Source organism: Emydura macquarii, unplaced genomic scaffold (genome assembly GCF_026122565.2).
Source record: "Emydura macquarii macquarii isolate MOO-44397 ecotype Brisbane River unplaced genomic scaffold, CSIRO-AGI_Emac_v2 contig_561, whole genome shotgun sequence".
Taxonomy (NCBI): domain Eukaryota; kingdom Metazoa; phylum Chordata; order Testudines; family Chelidae; genus Emydura; species Emydura macquarii.
This window is the reverse complement of record NW_027130698.1, coordinates 3,601,789-3,618,945: the sequence shown is the minus strand read 5'-3', so window position 1 is coordinate 3,618,945 and position 17,157 is coordinate 3,601,789. Positions and strand designations below refer to the sequence as shown.

Sequence of the window (17,157 nt, the reverse complement as noted above, 5' to 3'; positions counted from 1 at the left end):
TTAAAATGTCCCTCTTCATCCCATCTCTTTCTCCATTTCTATATGGTCTGTTGATGTTTTCTTGTTCAGCTTATCTAATTATTGGCAAGATTTTTATTCTTTGTATACAATCTCACTGTAATTTCTGTTTAGTTTTAAGATGATTTTATATTAGGGATTAGAGATCAGTTTGTTTTTTAGTCTAATTTTAACAAAGCTTTACTTGTCCACTTTGCATCCTAAACTCTGTGTGCTTGTGTGTGCGCATAAGTTTCGAAAGGTCAGAAGAAGGATTGCTGCGTGACCAGTTTGGTGACTTTCTAGCCATGTATATGGGCGAATCCCTGTGCTGTGTATAGATACGTTAAGTAGGCTTACATAGGCATATACTCTGTTTACTAGAATCCATTCCTTGAAGACCAACCGAATAGTGGGTTAAATTTGTTGCTCTAAATTTAAAAGTTAATTTGGAGTGGAGGAAGTGATACTGTTGCATATAAATCCATTTTCCCCTGAAGCTGAAATTCTCTTGACTGTACAGCCTGTTAGCTTTAGCTCTACTCTTAAAGCTTTCAGAATTCCCATGTTCTCATTAACGGGTAAGTGTGTCAATAATTTCTCATGTAATAGAGAACATTATAGGTGCAGGATCTTTTAAGGAACTGTTCTCAGATTTCTTTATGTTGAGCAGCATCTTGAATAGCCTTATTTCTTATAACTTTGTTTTACCATATAGCCTCTTTCATATTCATCTACTCTGTTTTTCTCCAGCTATGTTAAATCTTATTTATAATTACAACTTGTAATATCTTTTTGATAACACACAGGGGGCTTCGAGCCCAAGGCTAACACACAGTAAGTAAATGGACAAGGCTTGTGGGTCTACATTTTAATTATATTAAACACTGTCTTTAGTACGGCATGTCTTGTCTCATGTCAGAACTTACTAACTAACAGAACTTCTCTCTGACATGCTAATAGAATATAAAAAATGTTGCTGACTTTCATGTACAAGGTATTGCTGATCCTTTTAAAAATAAATTGAATGAATGACAATGGTGTTTTTAACTGAAGGCAGACTTCAGCTATTGGAAACTGCAGGTAAGTCTTATTATGTGGCCCTATCATATATTCATTAATAGCATGCGGGTGGTCAGACAGCCTGGAATACTTCAATGTCTGTGCTGCATGGTATTAATTTAGTGTCTTCCTTTCACAGGAGACCCATTAGCCAATATTTTGAGCTTGCTGTTAATAGGGTTTTTTATCTCTTGCTTTCTTTTGGGATGTAGTCGTGAGGAAAGGCCTTTCTGCATAAGTTCAATGTACAAACAAACCAAGGTATAACGACACCAGAAAGTTCTGTGTAACAATCAACCAATGTAATGGTTGGTTATAGTACATGTTAGTCATAAATGTAAATTTATTTTCTCACATCCTTTTCACCTTTAAATTATATTTTCCAAAAATGTTGAATTGATTCTTCCTGTACTGTGTAAATAAGCATAAAAAACTAAAGTATTTATTAGGATTCTGATGTTTCTCAGCCATTTGCATAGTTAAACAAGCTGAATAAAAGAAAAGATAACCAGGAGGAGGTGTTGAATGCACCTGAATGGATTTGGGCTTTAGCTTAAGGCAAAAGATAGCATTCCATGAAGGAGAAAGTGAACTCAATGTTTACAATTCTGTACAAGTTCTATTGCAAGTATCACGTGAAAAGAAAAATGTATGTGAAGGTAACATTAAAGATAAGACAAACTGACAAAAGCAAGAAAATCCACGTTGAGTCTGTTTACACCATTTTGTAACTGAATGTCATTTTACCCAGACATTTCAGAATCTGTGGGCTTCAGCAAGCTAGCACAATATCGTGTAGTGATGCAAACCTTAAGTGGTTGTTTACATTTTAATAAGAATGCAGAAGGTTAATGTTCTGTTTAGCCCCTGTTAGAATATATTTTCTTTATCTCTTAATATGCAGTAACAAAATAAATGCTCTGTACAGAATTAGCCTTTATAATATTCATTCAAACAGCTCCTTGTTCTTTGTGTGAGCTGTGTCTTTAGGTTCAAAGGTGGCCTAGGTTCTTATGCTATACTCCATAGGCTGTATTTGCTGGACCATTTCCTACAGATGGCATAACATACACAACTCCCTTTGACAACAATGACTATAGAGCCACCATTAGAATAAATTTTCCAACTACATGGGGGAAAACTTGTGGATAAACACACCATAACTCTTTTCATTTGTCAGATATACTGTTTATAGTTGCCATTCTGGCTAGGATATGCAGTCGTACCCAATTTTCTCAGTGGCTGTTGCTTATGGGGAATAAGGAGAAATAATTACCATGAGTCTGTACTGAAGATGCATGTATAGCTGAATCTTGATTTGATTACAAAAGAGAAGATTCCACAATGTTATCAAAATAATATTTAGACATGCACAAGTGAGCATTCATGCATTGCTAAATGGTGTCCATGATTATGTTAGTCTTAACATATTAAGAAAGGAAAATGTGGGTAATTAAAAACTCTTTTCTCTGTCTGTAATATCAGATTAAAATTTTGTTCAGCCTGCTGCTGAGCTGCTTTTATAGCTGACTTTTTATTGTAGGGTGCCCTGGCATACTTTGCCGACAAGGTGACATTTAAATTACTTTTCAGTAATTAGCATTAAAAAACCTGGAAAAATTCACTACTATTCCAACTTTTTTTCTCTGCCCTTTTAAAAAAATAAAATGTAAAATGTCACAAAGGGAACTTACAACTTTCCAGTTTTTTTTTTTTTTAAATTAAGCCCTTGTTTAGACAGCAAACATTTGAAATTGTTCCTAGACTGTTTCTTCAACTTTTGATAACTGAAAAGTATCTTAATAGATTTAAACAATTTTTTTTCCAACCAGAAAAGTGATTACTTTTCATAATGGTCCTATTTTTGTTAGATAAAATGTGATATTCAATACAAGGCCTATGCAAAGAAAAAGAAAAAAGATCCACCTTAAAACACAGCCACTGCAAAAACAGAAAAGAAAAATATCCTAGATTCACATGTGAAAAGCCACTTATTCCACCAGTAGGAGTAAGTGATTACATATGGAAGGTTGGTGGGACAAAGTTTACAGATATGAGCTTAAAAAAAAAATCAGTATTAAAGATATCAAAATATTAGAAATTGGTGTAAATACATATGTTTCATTCAACAGTAGTTGTCGTTTAATAAATTCTGTTCACAGCTTTAATTTCGCATTCATCACTTGTAATTAGGTTACCTTTTTATTCATGGCTCTCTTGACTTATCTAGTCAATAATGGTTTAGTATTACCTAGACCATTCTGGACATGTCTCTGTCCAACCTGCTCTTAAAAATCTCCAGTGATGGAGATACCATAACCTCCTTAGGCAATTTATTTTAGTGCTTAACTACCCTGGCAGTTAGGAAGCTTTTCCTAATGTCCAATCTAAACCTCCCTTGCTGCAATTTAAGCTCATTGCTTCTTGTCCTGTCCTCAGAGGTTAACGAGAACAGTTTTCCCTCCTCCTTGTAACAACCTTTTATGTACTTGAAAACTGTTATGTCCATATTGGTCTTCTCTTCTCCAAACTAAACACACCCAATTTTTTCAATCTTCCTTCATAGGTCTTGTTTTCTAGACCTTAATCATTTTTGTTGCTCTCCTCTGGACTTTGTCCATATCTTTCCTGAAATGTGGCGCCCATTACTGGTCACAATCCTCCAGCTGAGGCCTTATAAGTGTGGAGCAGAGTGGAAGAATTACTTCTTGTGTCTTCCTTTACAACACTCCTACTAATACATCCCAGAATGATGCTTTTTTGTTTTTGTTTTTGCAACAATGTTACACTGTTTACTCATATTTAGGTTGTGATCTACTGTGACCCCTAGATCCCTTTCCGAGGAACTCCTTCCTAGGCAGTTATTTTCCAGTTTGTATGTGGGCAGTTCCTTACTAAGTGGAGTAGTTTACGTTTGTCCCTTTTGAATTTCATCTTGTTTACTTCCGACCATTTCTCCAGTTTGGGCAGATAATTTTAAATTAAATTCCAAAGCACTTGCAACCTCTCCCATCTTGGTATCATCCACAAACTTTGTAAGTGTATTATCTATGCCATTATCTAAATCATTGATGAAAATATTGAATACAACCAGATTTGATCCCTGACGGGACTCACTCAACATGTCCTTTCAGCTTGACTGTGAACCACTGATGATTACTCTCTGGGAATGGTTTTCCAAGCGATTATGCACCAACCTCATAGTAACTCCATCTAGGTTGTATTTCCCTAGTTTGTACATGAGAAGGTCATGTGAGACCTCTGTTAAGATTTGCAGTGCTGAATTCTTGTGCAGTGTAGTCAAATGTAGCTTTAAAGTAGTCTCAATCAATGGAAAAAAGTTTTATTATGTTTAATGACCAAACACACAGCACAGTTAGCAAAGCTGCTAAGATAAGCTTATGATATTTGATATGTCCAGCATACTACTATTTAAAATAACTGAAACAATTAAAAAAATCTGGTGGTATATTTGTAGAGTTACCGTTAGATCTATTTTACTGATGTAAAAATGGAGAGAAGTTGTCTACTTGAAGGGATCAGGGGATGGGCTCTTTTACCCCTATTGAAGGCAGTGGTAAAAGTCCATCTAGTTGGGATAGATGAGTAATATAGAAGTCAGTAAAACTTGAAATTTATACTTAATGAAATCTGGTCCTTCAGTATACTAGAAATCTGCTATCTGCTAGAATTCTAGCAAGTTTCTAATGTTGGCTGTCTATATCCACTATTCTGGTGGTGTTTTTTGTGAGTGAGCTGTCTGGGATAGAAATTGGGTATGACTTAAAAAAAACTTAAAGTATTTTATTGTAATTTGTGATCTGTATGACTTGTATCCAGTTTCCTTACCACAAAAGCCCTGCTTCTCATCATCTGTCTTCCCTCAGTTTTTTAATGTTGTCAACTTTTGTGAATTTTTTTGTGAGAGACTCCTGATGTTTGGTGTATTTTCTTAAAGTCCTAGCTGCTGAAATCAATAGATTGAATGAGAATCTGAGCTTTCATTAAAAATACAAGTTGCTAGCCCTCATGGTTGCTGAAAAAAAAGCTTGAAAACATGAACCAAGTCCACCCTAAGGCTTAGGATCCAGAGGGCAAATAAAAAGGACCCACAGTTGAGGTTAACTGTTGAAATGTCTTCTGAATAAGAAGACTAATAGTACTGAATTGTGCATATTACTAGTGTCTCTAGACTGTGAGCTACAGAATTAAAAGGAATGGAGTCTGGTAATTTCTGATATTGGGCACACTGTATGTGCTTTTGCCATCTCTTTGTCACTGATTCTAAAAATCCTGGGCAAAAGAAATATTACCTAAAAGTCTTCTGAATATCCTTTAACAATAGGTTGGTTTTTTGTTATTACTCATCAGTTAGAGAAGACTAGATCCAATAGTACTGGGATCATATCTTTCATTTGGGTGATCCTTCTCATTAATTCATGAGTTGCTGCATTTTTTTCTCTTAATACTCTGTAGTGATTGATTAGAATTTTGAAACTGGCAGTCCATAACAGTATTTCAAAACAGAAATCCAACACCTAAAAACAATAACTACTTAGCTTAGCCTAGCTACCTCAGAGAGTTACAAACATGAGTATTTTTCACCACAAATAAAATATTTAACACATTTCAAAATAAATCTTATTACAAATAACATGCTGCTGATCAACATCCTGTGAAGTGTCCTTCCTTGTGCTTTTGACAGTGTAAGACTTTAACTCCTTCTGCATTTATGTTTGTCAAAAATGAAATCTGAAACCCTGTCTGTTAAGGAAATTTACACTGATGTAACTGTATCCATGTAATGACACTGATGCAAAACCCTAGTGTGTCGGTGATTCATCTACACCAAGTGGGGCTTACGCCAATGTTGCTTGCTTCAGTATGTTACTGTATTAAGCTGCTTTCAGCACAGCTACATTAGGAGCTTGTACCAGTGTAACGGTCAATGTAGTTACACTGCCATGAATTTCCTTTGTATAGCGAGGGCCTCTGGTGGGATTCCAGATACGTAGCAGGTGGAATGGTGGGGGGTAGAGTTGGGTGAATCAGAAGTATTTGTGGGGAGGAAGGGAGTAACATGTAAGATGGAGAGGGTGAAACTGGAGGGGGTTGACCAGGGAGTGGATATGGAATGGAAGGCTTTAGCGAGGTCAGTGTCATGGAGAGGATAAGCACCTAGGGGACATAAAAACACCTTTGTCCGACTTCCCTCTGAGAATTTTTGTTTTCTCTTGTGTGGAGCAGCACAGAATTGCTTTGCTTTACTGTAGCGTGTCTGCCTAGAACCTTCTCCATGCCCCTTCTGCCTGGCTTCCTGCTTTAGAACAGGGCAGTTCCTCGCATCAATCCCAATAATTCATGGGGAGCCTTGATTTTTGGGGAGGGTTGAGGTTACTTCACTGGCCAGTCTGTAGCTTAGAAGGGAGAAGTAAGTAAGGCAGAGCTTTAAACATTCCAGAGAGGAGCCAAGTCTTCAGAGTAAGCAGAGTCTAAATGCAGTGAAGCAGGAGGCAGTGCAGCTATGGCATATAATTCTGAAAATTTTGCTTGGAATAATTAAAGCCAGCTGATGTGAATGGAGGCATCTTGCGAATTCATTTTGCTCCAATAAATCAAACAGAAAAAAGTGAACTAAATATTGAGGGATACTGATTATTTTTGAAAAGATTAGAAAGAGGAAAAAGAAACTCACTTTTCAAAAGAAAGTTTGTCGATCAGTAAATGAGAGAAGACCTTGGGAATGAATTATCAGCAGTTTCCTATTGATCACACAATAGTAAAGGGCGATTTACTGACAAAAGGACAAAAAAAAAAATTGTGAAAATACAAGAGCAATGTTACTAGTATACTAGAGGATCTGACCTACTTTGATTTAAATTGTGCTAAATGAAAGGAATAAATCCAGCATATTTGTGAGCATAATATAGGAATTACTTACACATTATCAGGAACAATTCCCAGCTTTGCTTTGAACAATGTAGCAGGATGTAAATAATGCTCCACTGCAGTGCCTCCAAATCATTAAACAGTGACCATAAGTTAACTGGATTCATAGTTAGAGTTTAACTGTTAAATAGAGCAAAAATTAAGTGTTGACTTTATTCCCAATATTATTGGACTATTTAAATACTTAAATATTTGAGGAATGAGGGGAAAAGACACTTTGCTGATGAATGGAGAGTATGCAAAGGTTTCAGAGAACTATAAAACATTAGGTATAGAAAGGGACTAGAATTGGAGTTTGTTTTAATAAAATATGTAAAAATAGAGAGGTACTGCAAAAGAGGGCAAGTTAAATAATATATTTTCTATACTTCATAAACATTAATGAGAAGACCATACTGGAGGGTCACTTAAAGGAATCTCCTGATTTAAATTTTTTATTGTCAGTAACTCCTCAGTTTATTAGAATGGGGGAAACATTTTTAAATCCCTCCCACAAATTTTTACCTATGATTTGTGGTGATTACTTTCTGCATGAGAATAGTCCTATTCTCTTCCTTTTGTAAGTGAGGGTGAGAAGAGAGGTGATTTAGAACTTGTTGATTCATCACCAGGATTCGTCACTTAGTGAAAAACTCACTTGCAACGAATAGTTTCCATATGTTTTGAAAATTTGGATACACATGAATGTGGCATCATTCACAGCTCTTAATGAAGGATTTACTCTGACTGGGAATACCCGACATTTTAGGACTGGAGGAGACTAAGAAGTCTGTTTCAGATATGGACTAGGTCAATCTTAAAGTAATGTAACCAGTAGCTAGTAGCCAGGGTACTGTCATGTTCCATAATGTAAACTGTTCAGTTTAATAACATAGCTAACACCAAGTATTGTATTTTTATTGTATTCTAAAGGATTCATCCTCCTGAATACTTCAGGAAGAAATATGCTGTGGATGAAGTACAATATACAGATGAGGTGAGTGTCTGCCTTTCTTAATATTTTCCCTATGAATACAAAATTAATGGTGGTTCTGAAAGTATTGTTGTAATTTCATACAAAAAAATCTTATTTCACTAAATATCTTATCTTTATTTCCTAATTAATTAGTTTTCCTTCCAGTTCCTGAATGACATTCACTTAATGTTTTCTAAAACTCTTAAAAAAATGCTGTCATCTTATTGGATTGTATATTGAGATCAGTACCAAGACACTTTTAAAATATGCTCTGTACTTAATAAAAAGGTTCATTGGGTCTGATTCTGAAAGGTTCTGGGGACTTGTTTGGAAAAAAACAAATTGCCTGATAATGGGCTAGCAATGCCTCAGTGGCCCTTAGAAACTTGCAACAGGAAAATGGTTCCAAATCTGTAGCCCATAAACATAAACTTTCTTCTCTAACTCCATTTCATAAAATGTATTAAATTTTCATTAGCTGTTTGAATGTAAAATACTTCACATTTTCATTTAATTTTTAATTTATTCAAATATTACTTTGTATTCATGTATTTTTAAATATGGTATTAATTGCACAGTTGTTTTTCTTTGTATAGCTGTTTTTGAGTGGATGTTATGCTTTTGTGCACCTGGTCAGTTGTGTGTGGTTTTTTTTTTGTTTTTCTTCCCAAGTAGAAAAGCTCAGCAGGATTATGGTGGCATATTTGCCAAGCTCTGTGTGTGTCTTACAGAGAGCATCTTAAAAAGGAAGATCTTGCTATTTCTGTCCCCTGCAGGATGCTAAGCCTCACTTGCCAGACCCAAAATCTTACTTTTACCAGCTGTGGAGTAGTTTCATTATCAAAATGAAATGAAGCCATCTCTAAGCTTTGCTTGTACTAGTGCAGGAGTGGCCAACCAGTCAGAGACGAAGAACCAAAAAATAGCTATTGATAATGCTAAGACCAACATTTTCCTTACCCTCCGCCTACAATTCGCGCTGATCCCTCATTTTCGGGGGCAGCTTGTCAATTTCACTTCTCACTTGACAAGCTACCCTTCTCTCTTACCCTCCCACAATTCAATTGGCACTAATCGGTCAATTTCGGAGGCAGCTTGTCAGCTTCACTTTCCCCTCGCAGCTGCTTCTCAATTTCAGAGCACAGAGCCGAAAAGACCAAAGAGCTGCATTCAGAGGAGCAAAGAGCCACATGCGGCTCCCGAGCCGTGGGTTGGCCAGCCCTGTAACTAGTGTATTTCCTTAGCTGTAGGTTGAGGAAGCTGTGAAGAGATTGCTGCTTGAAATATTTTGGGTTGGAATCATGGTTTCTTATTATCAGACTCGATGTGCAGAATGCATAAATACAGAAGCCATATCTGCAAGAATCGATGACAAGCAATTCCAAGTTAGGAACACATGCTTCTTTACAAAGAATCACATTTGTTGACATTTGTAGGCAGTCTCCTATCAACAAATGCCATTATCTCAGTGCTTAAAATTTTACCCATCAGAAAGGAATGTGGTTCTCTTTAATTTGGGACAATTCGTAAGCCTATGTAAAGACGTTTTTCTCCCTTGAGTATCTCCGCTTAAGTGATAAACCAATGAAGTTTTGGAGTTTTGGTCTGAATGTTGCTAGATAATAGGTTAGCAATGTCAGAATAGCCTATAGGAACTCTGTGACAATACAATGTGATCTTAAATAAACACCATTCAAGAACTCTCTAGCTTTTTAACTTCTGTGCTTAGAAAGGTAAAGGGACAATTTTGAATATAAACTCAGTACTTTTGAAGGTGGGCTCTTTCATTATTTATTTATGTATTTATTTATTAAAGGTTGTGAGATACTGCTTGCATAAGCCAGGAATTTTTCAACCTGAGCAGGCTTTGGATACAACTCTTGCCCATTCTATTAGCAACATACACTTTCCCAGTGCCAAGGCACTAGGGTCCTGATTTACAAAAGTGTTTAGGCATATAAAGATAAGCATCTATTCTAGCCTGCTTAGACAATTTTGTAAATCCCACTAGGTGCCTTACTCCCATTAGGTGCCTCTGTAAATTCCACTAGACCTGTAAATACCTTTGTAAAATCCCCTAGACAGCGGCATTGGAACAGTTTTTGTAGTGGGGGGGAGGAGGTTTGAAAGCCACTGAACAAAACTATAAACCCTGTATATGATGGAAACCACTTCAAGCCAGGGCATGCTCCTGCACCCCTAGTTCCAGCACCCCTGACCCTAGCAGTTTGAAGCCTTGGTTATTCCTTGTGTTAGAATCTTTGACTTGAACTCATCTGGTGCGCATGTGTACCAGGTTCCTCAATGATGGATACCACTGGAAAGTGTGCAAAAGTCACAGTATCTCATGAAGGTTAGAAAATACAAAAGAACCATAAAAGACATTGTAGTATTAATGTGTAATGTACTTGTGACTATACGTTTAGTTCTTCATCCCATGTGGTGTTTGTCATTGGAGCAAACTGGTAACAAGTTGATGCTAATTTGGTAAAATATCCTTGTCCTAGTTATGTGGTTCATTTTATTATATCAATAAATGAGTATCTCAGCATCCACATCTATGCAGCCACATTAAAAGTCTATTCTCTGTGACCCAAAGGTTTTTTTTCCTCAGAGGTAGTAGGATAAGAATTGACTTTATATTAAAATATTTACTCTTCTCCATTTGTTTATTTGTTACATAGTTAAAACTAAAAGACAAAGCATTTAAAATGTGACAGTGGGAAACCTAGAATCTATTCAGCTCTATTCGTTGTAACTTACATTGAATTCATACTGATTTTTAACAATAGAGGTACAAATAATGACTGCAAATGTCTCTCTAGCAGTTTAATGGGACTGCTAGACTAATTCAAATCTGTGGTGATACCATTTGTGGTGAGATGACATTGTTATACTTTTTTATTTCTTCTCCCAAAAGACCAGGCAGACTAGTGTGGTGGCTGACAAATATTGTGTGTTTCTCATTCCCTTTTAAACGGTCAGGAAACCAGTCTAATTGAGAAATGTTGGTCACTGTGTGAAACGAATTAAGAGCATTTAACTGTGACTGTTTTTGTAAAACCAGTAGAACCCCAGCGATGTGTAGTCTTGGGCAATGAGGCTGCTGAGTTGACAAACTATTCTGTGATAGAAGGAAATCTATGGAAATAACAATGCTGTATTTTACTTCAATATTGTGTGGCACGCAAATGGGACAAGTTGATGAATGTAAGCTTTTAATCACACCCGGTGAAAATGAAAGACCCATTGTAGCCTCAATTTATAAATGCATCAAAGATGCTGAAGGAAGTTGGGATGTTGTAGAGAAGTTTTAATCAAGAAAAGATGACTCTCTGAGAATAACTGTAAATATTCAGCACATGATAATGTAATAACATGTATGCTACTACATATAAAAACACAATAGGCATTAATCTTTTTCTGCTATAATTCCTGATATCCATGTCCTATTATGGGCCTTCATAGAAGAAAAACCTTTTCAGCTCTCATTCATTTCCTCTCCAAAGAATGGCAGCAGATTTCATCTTGCGATCATGCAGTTCCTGCATATGTCTCATGTGTCTTAAAAGGACACCATTTTAAAAACCACACTTATCTGAATGTTTTTTACTGACTCTTGTAATAAGTTACACATAAGATTACTGTATCTGAAAGAGATCAGAGAAACATTTTTCTCTTTTCCAGTTTGTTTACATTGTGCACTAGACCGCACTAATAGTGAGTATCACTGTTCCTCCATCAGCTAATAAGTCCATTTCCCCTGCCTATATGGCTCTTTCACACAGCAATGTGGATGGGGGGGTGGAGAAAAAACTTCTTTTAAATCACAAAAAGTGACAAATCCACAAAATTTGTCAGGCTTCAGGGAGGTATAGGGCCTGAAACTACTTTGTCATTTTTGTTGACTTAGATTTCTGATTCATGCTGTTTAATTGATATAGGATCAATTTTGGTTGTGGCATATTATAAATCAGATGAGATTAACCATGCTGCTTTGGCTTTGTTCTGGTGTTTAACCTTTTTTATTGTATCTCTTTTACCGCAAAAGGTTCTATTGATTTATACTTTTCCACCAATTGTGTTGGCTTCTTTACGTAACAAGCAGAACATGTGAAGTGACTTCTTTTAGCAGGCTTGAAATGTTAGTAAATTTCTAAGATTGCCACATCTAACATTGAAAAGAAGTAAATTGTCCATGGTAAAATAGTGATATATGATGTGGATAGCAAAAAAAGCTATGCTTTAACCGCAATCCTGTTCTTTTAGATAAGCAGTGTCTTGGCTTCAAAGAAACCCTCAGTTCTTCTTACATTGGTAAGTCATTTTGTTGTGCCTATTGTTCTTCAGTAAACAGATGAATTAATCAGATATGTCTTTTCATTATGTATTCTCTCTGTCCCTTCTCCATCACTGATAGGGTGACCAGATAGCAAGTGTGAAAAATAGGGGGTGGAGTGTAAGATGCCTATATAAGAAAAAGCCCCTATTAAAGTGGTGGTGGTGGAGGGGTGGCTAGAATTGTACTTTCCCTTTTTCCTACTTTATAATATTCTGTTGGGACTGGTGAAGGTGTCTGTCATTATCTGTCTGTTTTTATAGAAGTTGAGCAACTCCCTGTTGGATCTGTTTCACTCAAAACTTCCAACTCCTTTGAACTGTTTTCTTTCTCTGAGTTCTGGAAGTGTGCTGATCCAAAGAACATTCCTTGCTCAGTTCAGTAGAATTCCTGCACTTGTGCCTCTCCACCACTGGTTTTGTTCCAAGCATAGAAAGGAAGTGCTGCTCCATGTAATCCCCACAAACCTAGAACCTTCAGCTGTGCCAGAATGGGAGCTTTCATGGTTGCATGGACAGCAAATGTAGGGGAGAGGCAATCCAATTTACATAACCAGTATTGCCAAGGGGAGTATGGAATCACTTCTTTCCAAGGAAGTGTGTGTTAAAAGTTTCCTAATACAGTTCTTCTTGTTTATGGGACACATCTCTTTTGCCCTCTCTGCTTCCCCCTTCTCTCCCCCCAAGAAAACTGTCACCAAGCTATTTTAGAAGAGGCAAGTTTAGGCCTGCTAAGATCCTAGGCAGTATGTGCCAACTCCTGTTATCTTTTCAGTAATGAATAACTGTTAATATTGGTCTAAATGTGAGCAAGCAACCTTGTTTTTACCTCTTACTGATTTTATGCAATCATTCCAATCAAATTTACAAATAAGCTTTCCAAAAGACCTTATGTAATAGGGTTCTGTCAATGAATTTATTTTAAAATACTTGTCTTTAGCACACAATGATAATTCTTTTAATTTTCCCCTACAGCGTGGTGTTAATACTGATAGTGGAAACATCTCCAGGGAAGCCTCATTTGATGGAATCAGCCAGTAAGTGACTATCTAGGCATTTTTATACATTAATTAAATTGTTGGATAATTATTAATAATGTTATACTGGTTTTATATTTTAAATTAAATGATGTTTTTGCTCATGAAAAGTTACAAAAAGTTGATAGATAAACAAGAGATTACATGAGCTAGGCTTTCATTGAAATCCAGAGATTTGACTTGCACTTCTAATGACTTAGGGGTATGTCAACACAGGAACTAGAAACCTGCGGCTAGCAGGGCTCAGGCTGCGGGGCTGTTTCTTTGCTGTGTAGATGACTGGACTGGAGTCCAAGCTCTGGGACCCTGCAAGGCTCCAGCCCAAGCCCAGACATCCACACAGCAAAGAAACATCCCCGCAGCCCGAGCCCAAGCCCCACAAATCCAGGTCGACTGGCATGGGCCAGCCATAGGTGTCGTCTAGTTCCCGTATAGACAGACAGTTTTCCGTTTATTTGATTGTTTGGAAATCTTTCAATCTGTATTAGCAACAGCAGAGATATGTACATATGTTTCTTTTTAGATGACTTGTACATTAAAAAAACAACTTTAAATTCCTTGGCAGTGAATATTTGAATTTGACAATATGTGAAAAATAAACTTAAAATAGCTTCTACTAGATGGCTATCAGACTTTATCCTCTGATGTACAATACTTCGTCTGTTAAGGATTCTGGCATGTCCACTCTTCTGAAAAGCAACTGTGTAATAGGTAAAAGACAGGAGAGATCATATTTCTGCATGGAAGTGACCTTTTGGGTCATTTGAAGAAATTCATTCCCTTTCAGATTTAATTCCTTTAAAATGAAAAAGTGCTCCCAGAAGCAATTGTGTGAAATGGCAGTTAACAAGGCTAACAACAATTGCTTATTTCCTAGAGCAATCCTATGTGATCTATTATAGACTTGTGCTATAATATGAAGAAGATAGTCTGAATTTTTAGTCAAATGTAATAGTCTACTATAAATTATGATATCCTAAGATTTGATCATCATCCATTTGGTTGAAAAATGGGGGAGAAATCCTGTCTGGAAGCCTATTAAAATTAATGCGCTCTCAGAGATAATGAGTGGGTGGCCTTTTTGTGATCCCTGACTCTGTCAGCCTGTAGTATTTTCCTCAATTCACCTTCTATCCACAGCAAACAGTGTTACTGAGATGATGATGATGATACTGCATAGAATTTGCTGCTGTTGGCTATAATTCTAGACACTCATTTTGCAAGGCCACATGCGTGCACTTTCTCTTAGGATAGCCTCTCCTCTGTGTCAAATATAATGAGATCTGGAATCTGATTGCTTAATTACTTTTGTTCTCTTCCACAACCTGACTGGAATCTTAACCAGTCTGTCACAGTTAGGGACACTGGAAAAATACATGCACACAAAATTGAAGGTTTTGTAGCTTTTAGGATCTTTCCGCAGAAAATAGTGTAGAATATGATACCATTTTAAGAGACTTTCTGCCCTTTCAGTTGTTACACCAATGTTCTGTTCTGATGTCTCCCTCTGCTATTGCTTTCTTAGCCATCTTTGCCTCAAGTTATCACAGTACAACCCCAAAAAAGGTGCTGCTCTTCTTCTGTTCACTTCTTGAAGTTTTAATCTGAAAACCTATTTGGAGAGCATGTTTTATTTTAAATAACTTCTAGATTCTGGGTAGGAAACATTAAAAACTGTGAAATGTATGTAATGTAATAAAAATACTACTTTTATATGACCCACATTCCTCTATAGATTAATTCAGATAAATGTCATGGTAGCTGTGACATAACATGGTGGTCCAAGTTGGGTTGTGACAGCTAAAATTGGAAGTGTAATCTCTTTCTTTCTCTTTCTTTCAAAACTCTCGAAACTTAATGAAATGTCACTGGGTACTGTGTTAAGGTACTGGGGGGAAAATACAAACCATACTTAAACTTCAGTATCTTCAACTGAGAAACAGCCAGCTAAAAGAACCATATTTTTTCTCTTACATGCCTATAAATCTATCAAGTACCTGTACAATTTCTTAACCTTTAGTAGTATGGCTGTTCTATTGCTGAAGTACCCTAGACCTGAACTTCAGTATATTACTTTTTATAACTGTTTTCTTCAGTCAGCTCACAAATCTCTGAAGAAAGCAATTTAGTAACTTTGGGCTTATTTCTATTGTTTTAATCCTATACAAGTACCTTCCTGTTAGAACTGGTTGGAAATTTCCCAGTGGAACATTTTTTCCAGAAAAGGCTGATTTGTTGAAAGTGAAACATTTCCTGGAAATTTCGCTTTTGTCGAATCTTCTGGCTCACTTGCTTGGCTCCTCAGTAGCCTGCCATGGTTCTGGGGTAGCCCCACCATGGAGACTGCTCCAGAACTGGGGGACCCCAGGCCTTCCAGATTCCTGGACCAGCTGGCTCCTTGGACTGCCTGATTCACGCAGCCCTGGGGAACCAACTTGTCTGGAAGCCTGGCAAATCTGGGAGTTCTCAGTGTCTAGTTTCCCAGCTCCACAGAAGGAAGCCCGGAAATGCTGGAGATAATCAATGCTTCTAGGTTCCCTACTGCAGGCTTGGAAGTCCTGAAAGAGGCAGCTAGGATCTGTGGCTGAAGGGCAGTTCAACCATGTGGACTGCCTCAGGGTTAGGGATCTAAGGGTTTCCAGATTTCTGCGGCAGCTGGTTCCCCGGTCTGCCTGATTCCTGCAGGTTAGTGAACCACCTCCCCTGAGAGTCAGAAAGACTAGGGAGCTCACTACCCTGGCAACTGGAGCAACTGGCCCAGGAGTCTGGAAGCCTTCGGTTTCCTGGGCATTAGGGGAGTCTCTGTGAGAAGACTGCCTTAGAGCTGCAGACCCTGGAAGGCCCAAGCAGCACTGACTGAAATTCATGTGATTCTAGTCAGTTTCATGGTTGCCCACCACTGAATAGCAACCATGAGTGAAACTGACGAGAATCATGCCCATTTCAGGCAGCAGCTGCTGTGGCCCTGGGGAATACATTTCATTTTGGAAACACCCTGTGTAGGTGTTGTAGAAACGCACATTTTACAGAATTTCCATTTTGTGGGAAACTTTGAAATACAGTATGTTTTCACTGCAAATTGGAACAAAAAAGAATATTAAAATGTTGTAATTTCCCATGATAAGGAAATTCTGAGTTTTGACCATGTCTACTTCATGGGTATTAGGCCTGTAGTTAGTATAAGCTGAATGCTATAAACCATCACAACTCTTCCAAATTCGGTGATTTAGCAGAACGTTTCCTTTTGCTTACCATTGCAGTTCTGTGTTAAATAGCTTCACAGATACCTTCTGTAAACTTGATCTACCATCATGCAGATTTACAAAGTAAAATGTTACCTTTCAAGTAGTTAACAAATGAGCTGAAGATAAAACAAGCATGGGGGATTCCTTTAAGAAAACCTGCAGATATGAAAAATCTGCTGTCTGACTACACAACAAACAAATCAAGATATTAAATAAAAAAACACACTAGATTTAAATCAATCATAATTTAGGATGTATTGTAAATCATCAGATAATATAACAGAAGATTCTAATACCTTACAACACTGTCTGTCTTACCAATTCTCTGACCAATAGAATCATTTGATGTGTATGCCAAGAGGCCAGTAGTCTTATAAATATATCCTGTGCCAATAATAATGGCAATATAAAAGCTGGGAGGGGAATGGTGAAATCTGTTCACAGAATCACTTCTCTTTTACCTTAACTCTCAAAATAGTGACTCCTTGAGAATTTCCCTAGCACGTTCTGTGTGTATCTTTTCTTGTTTCTTATTAATCTAATTTTTTTCTGTATTTCTTTTTTTTTTTTTTTT

The 17,157-nt window shown here is 37.0% G+C and overlaps 1 protein-coding gene across 1 annotated transcript in view; it reads left to right on the top strand.

Annotated features, from left to right (window-relative positions):
- The window catches only part of PEPD (peptidase D), a 194,493-nt gene that overhangs the window by 20,842 nt on the left and 156,494 nt on the right, over nucleotides 1-17,157 (top strand). Inside the window, exons 4-6 of the mRNA XM_067540055.1 lie at nucleotides 7,921-7,984; nucleotides 12,233-12,280; nucleotides 13,277-13,338. Coding sequence (XP_067396156.1) covers nucleotides 7,921-7,984; nucleotides 12,233-12,280; nucleotides 13,277-13,338 — 174 coding nt within the window. The remainder of the gene's footprint in view (nucleotides 1-7,920; nucleotides 7,985-12,232; nucleotides 12,281-13,276; nucleotides 13,339-17,157) is intronic.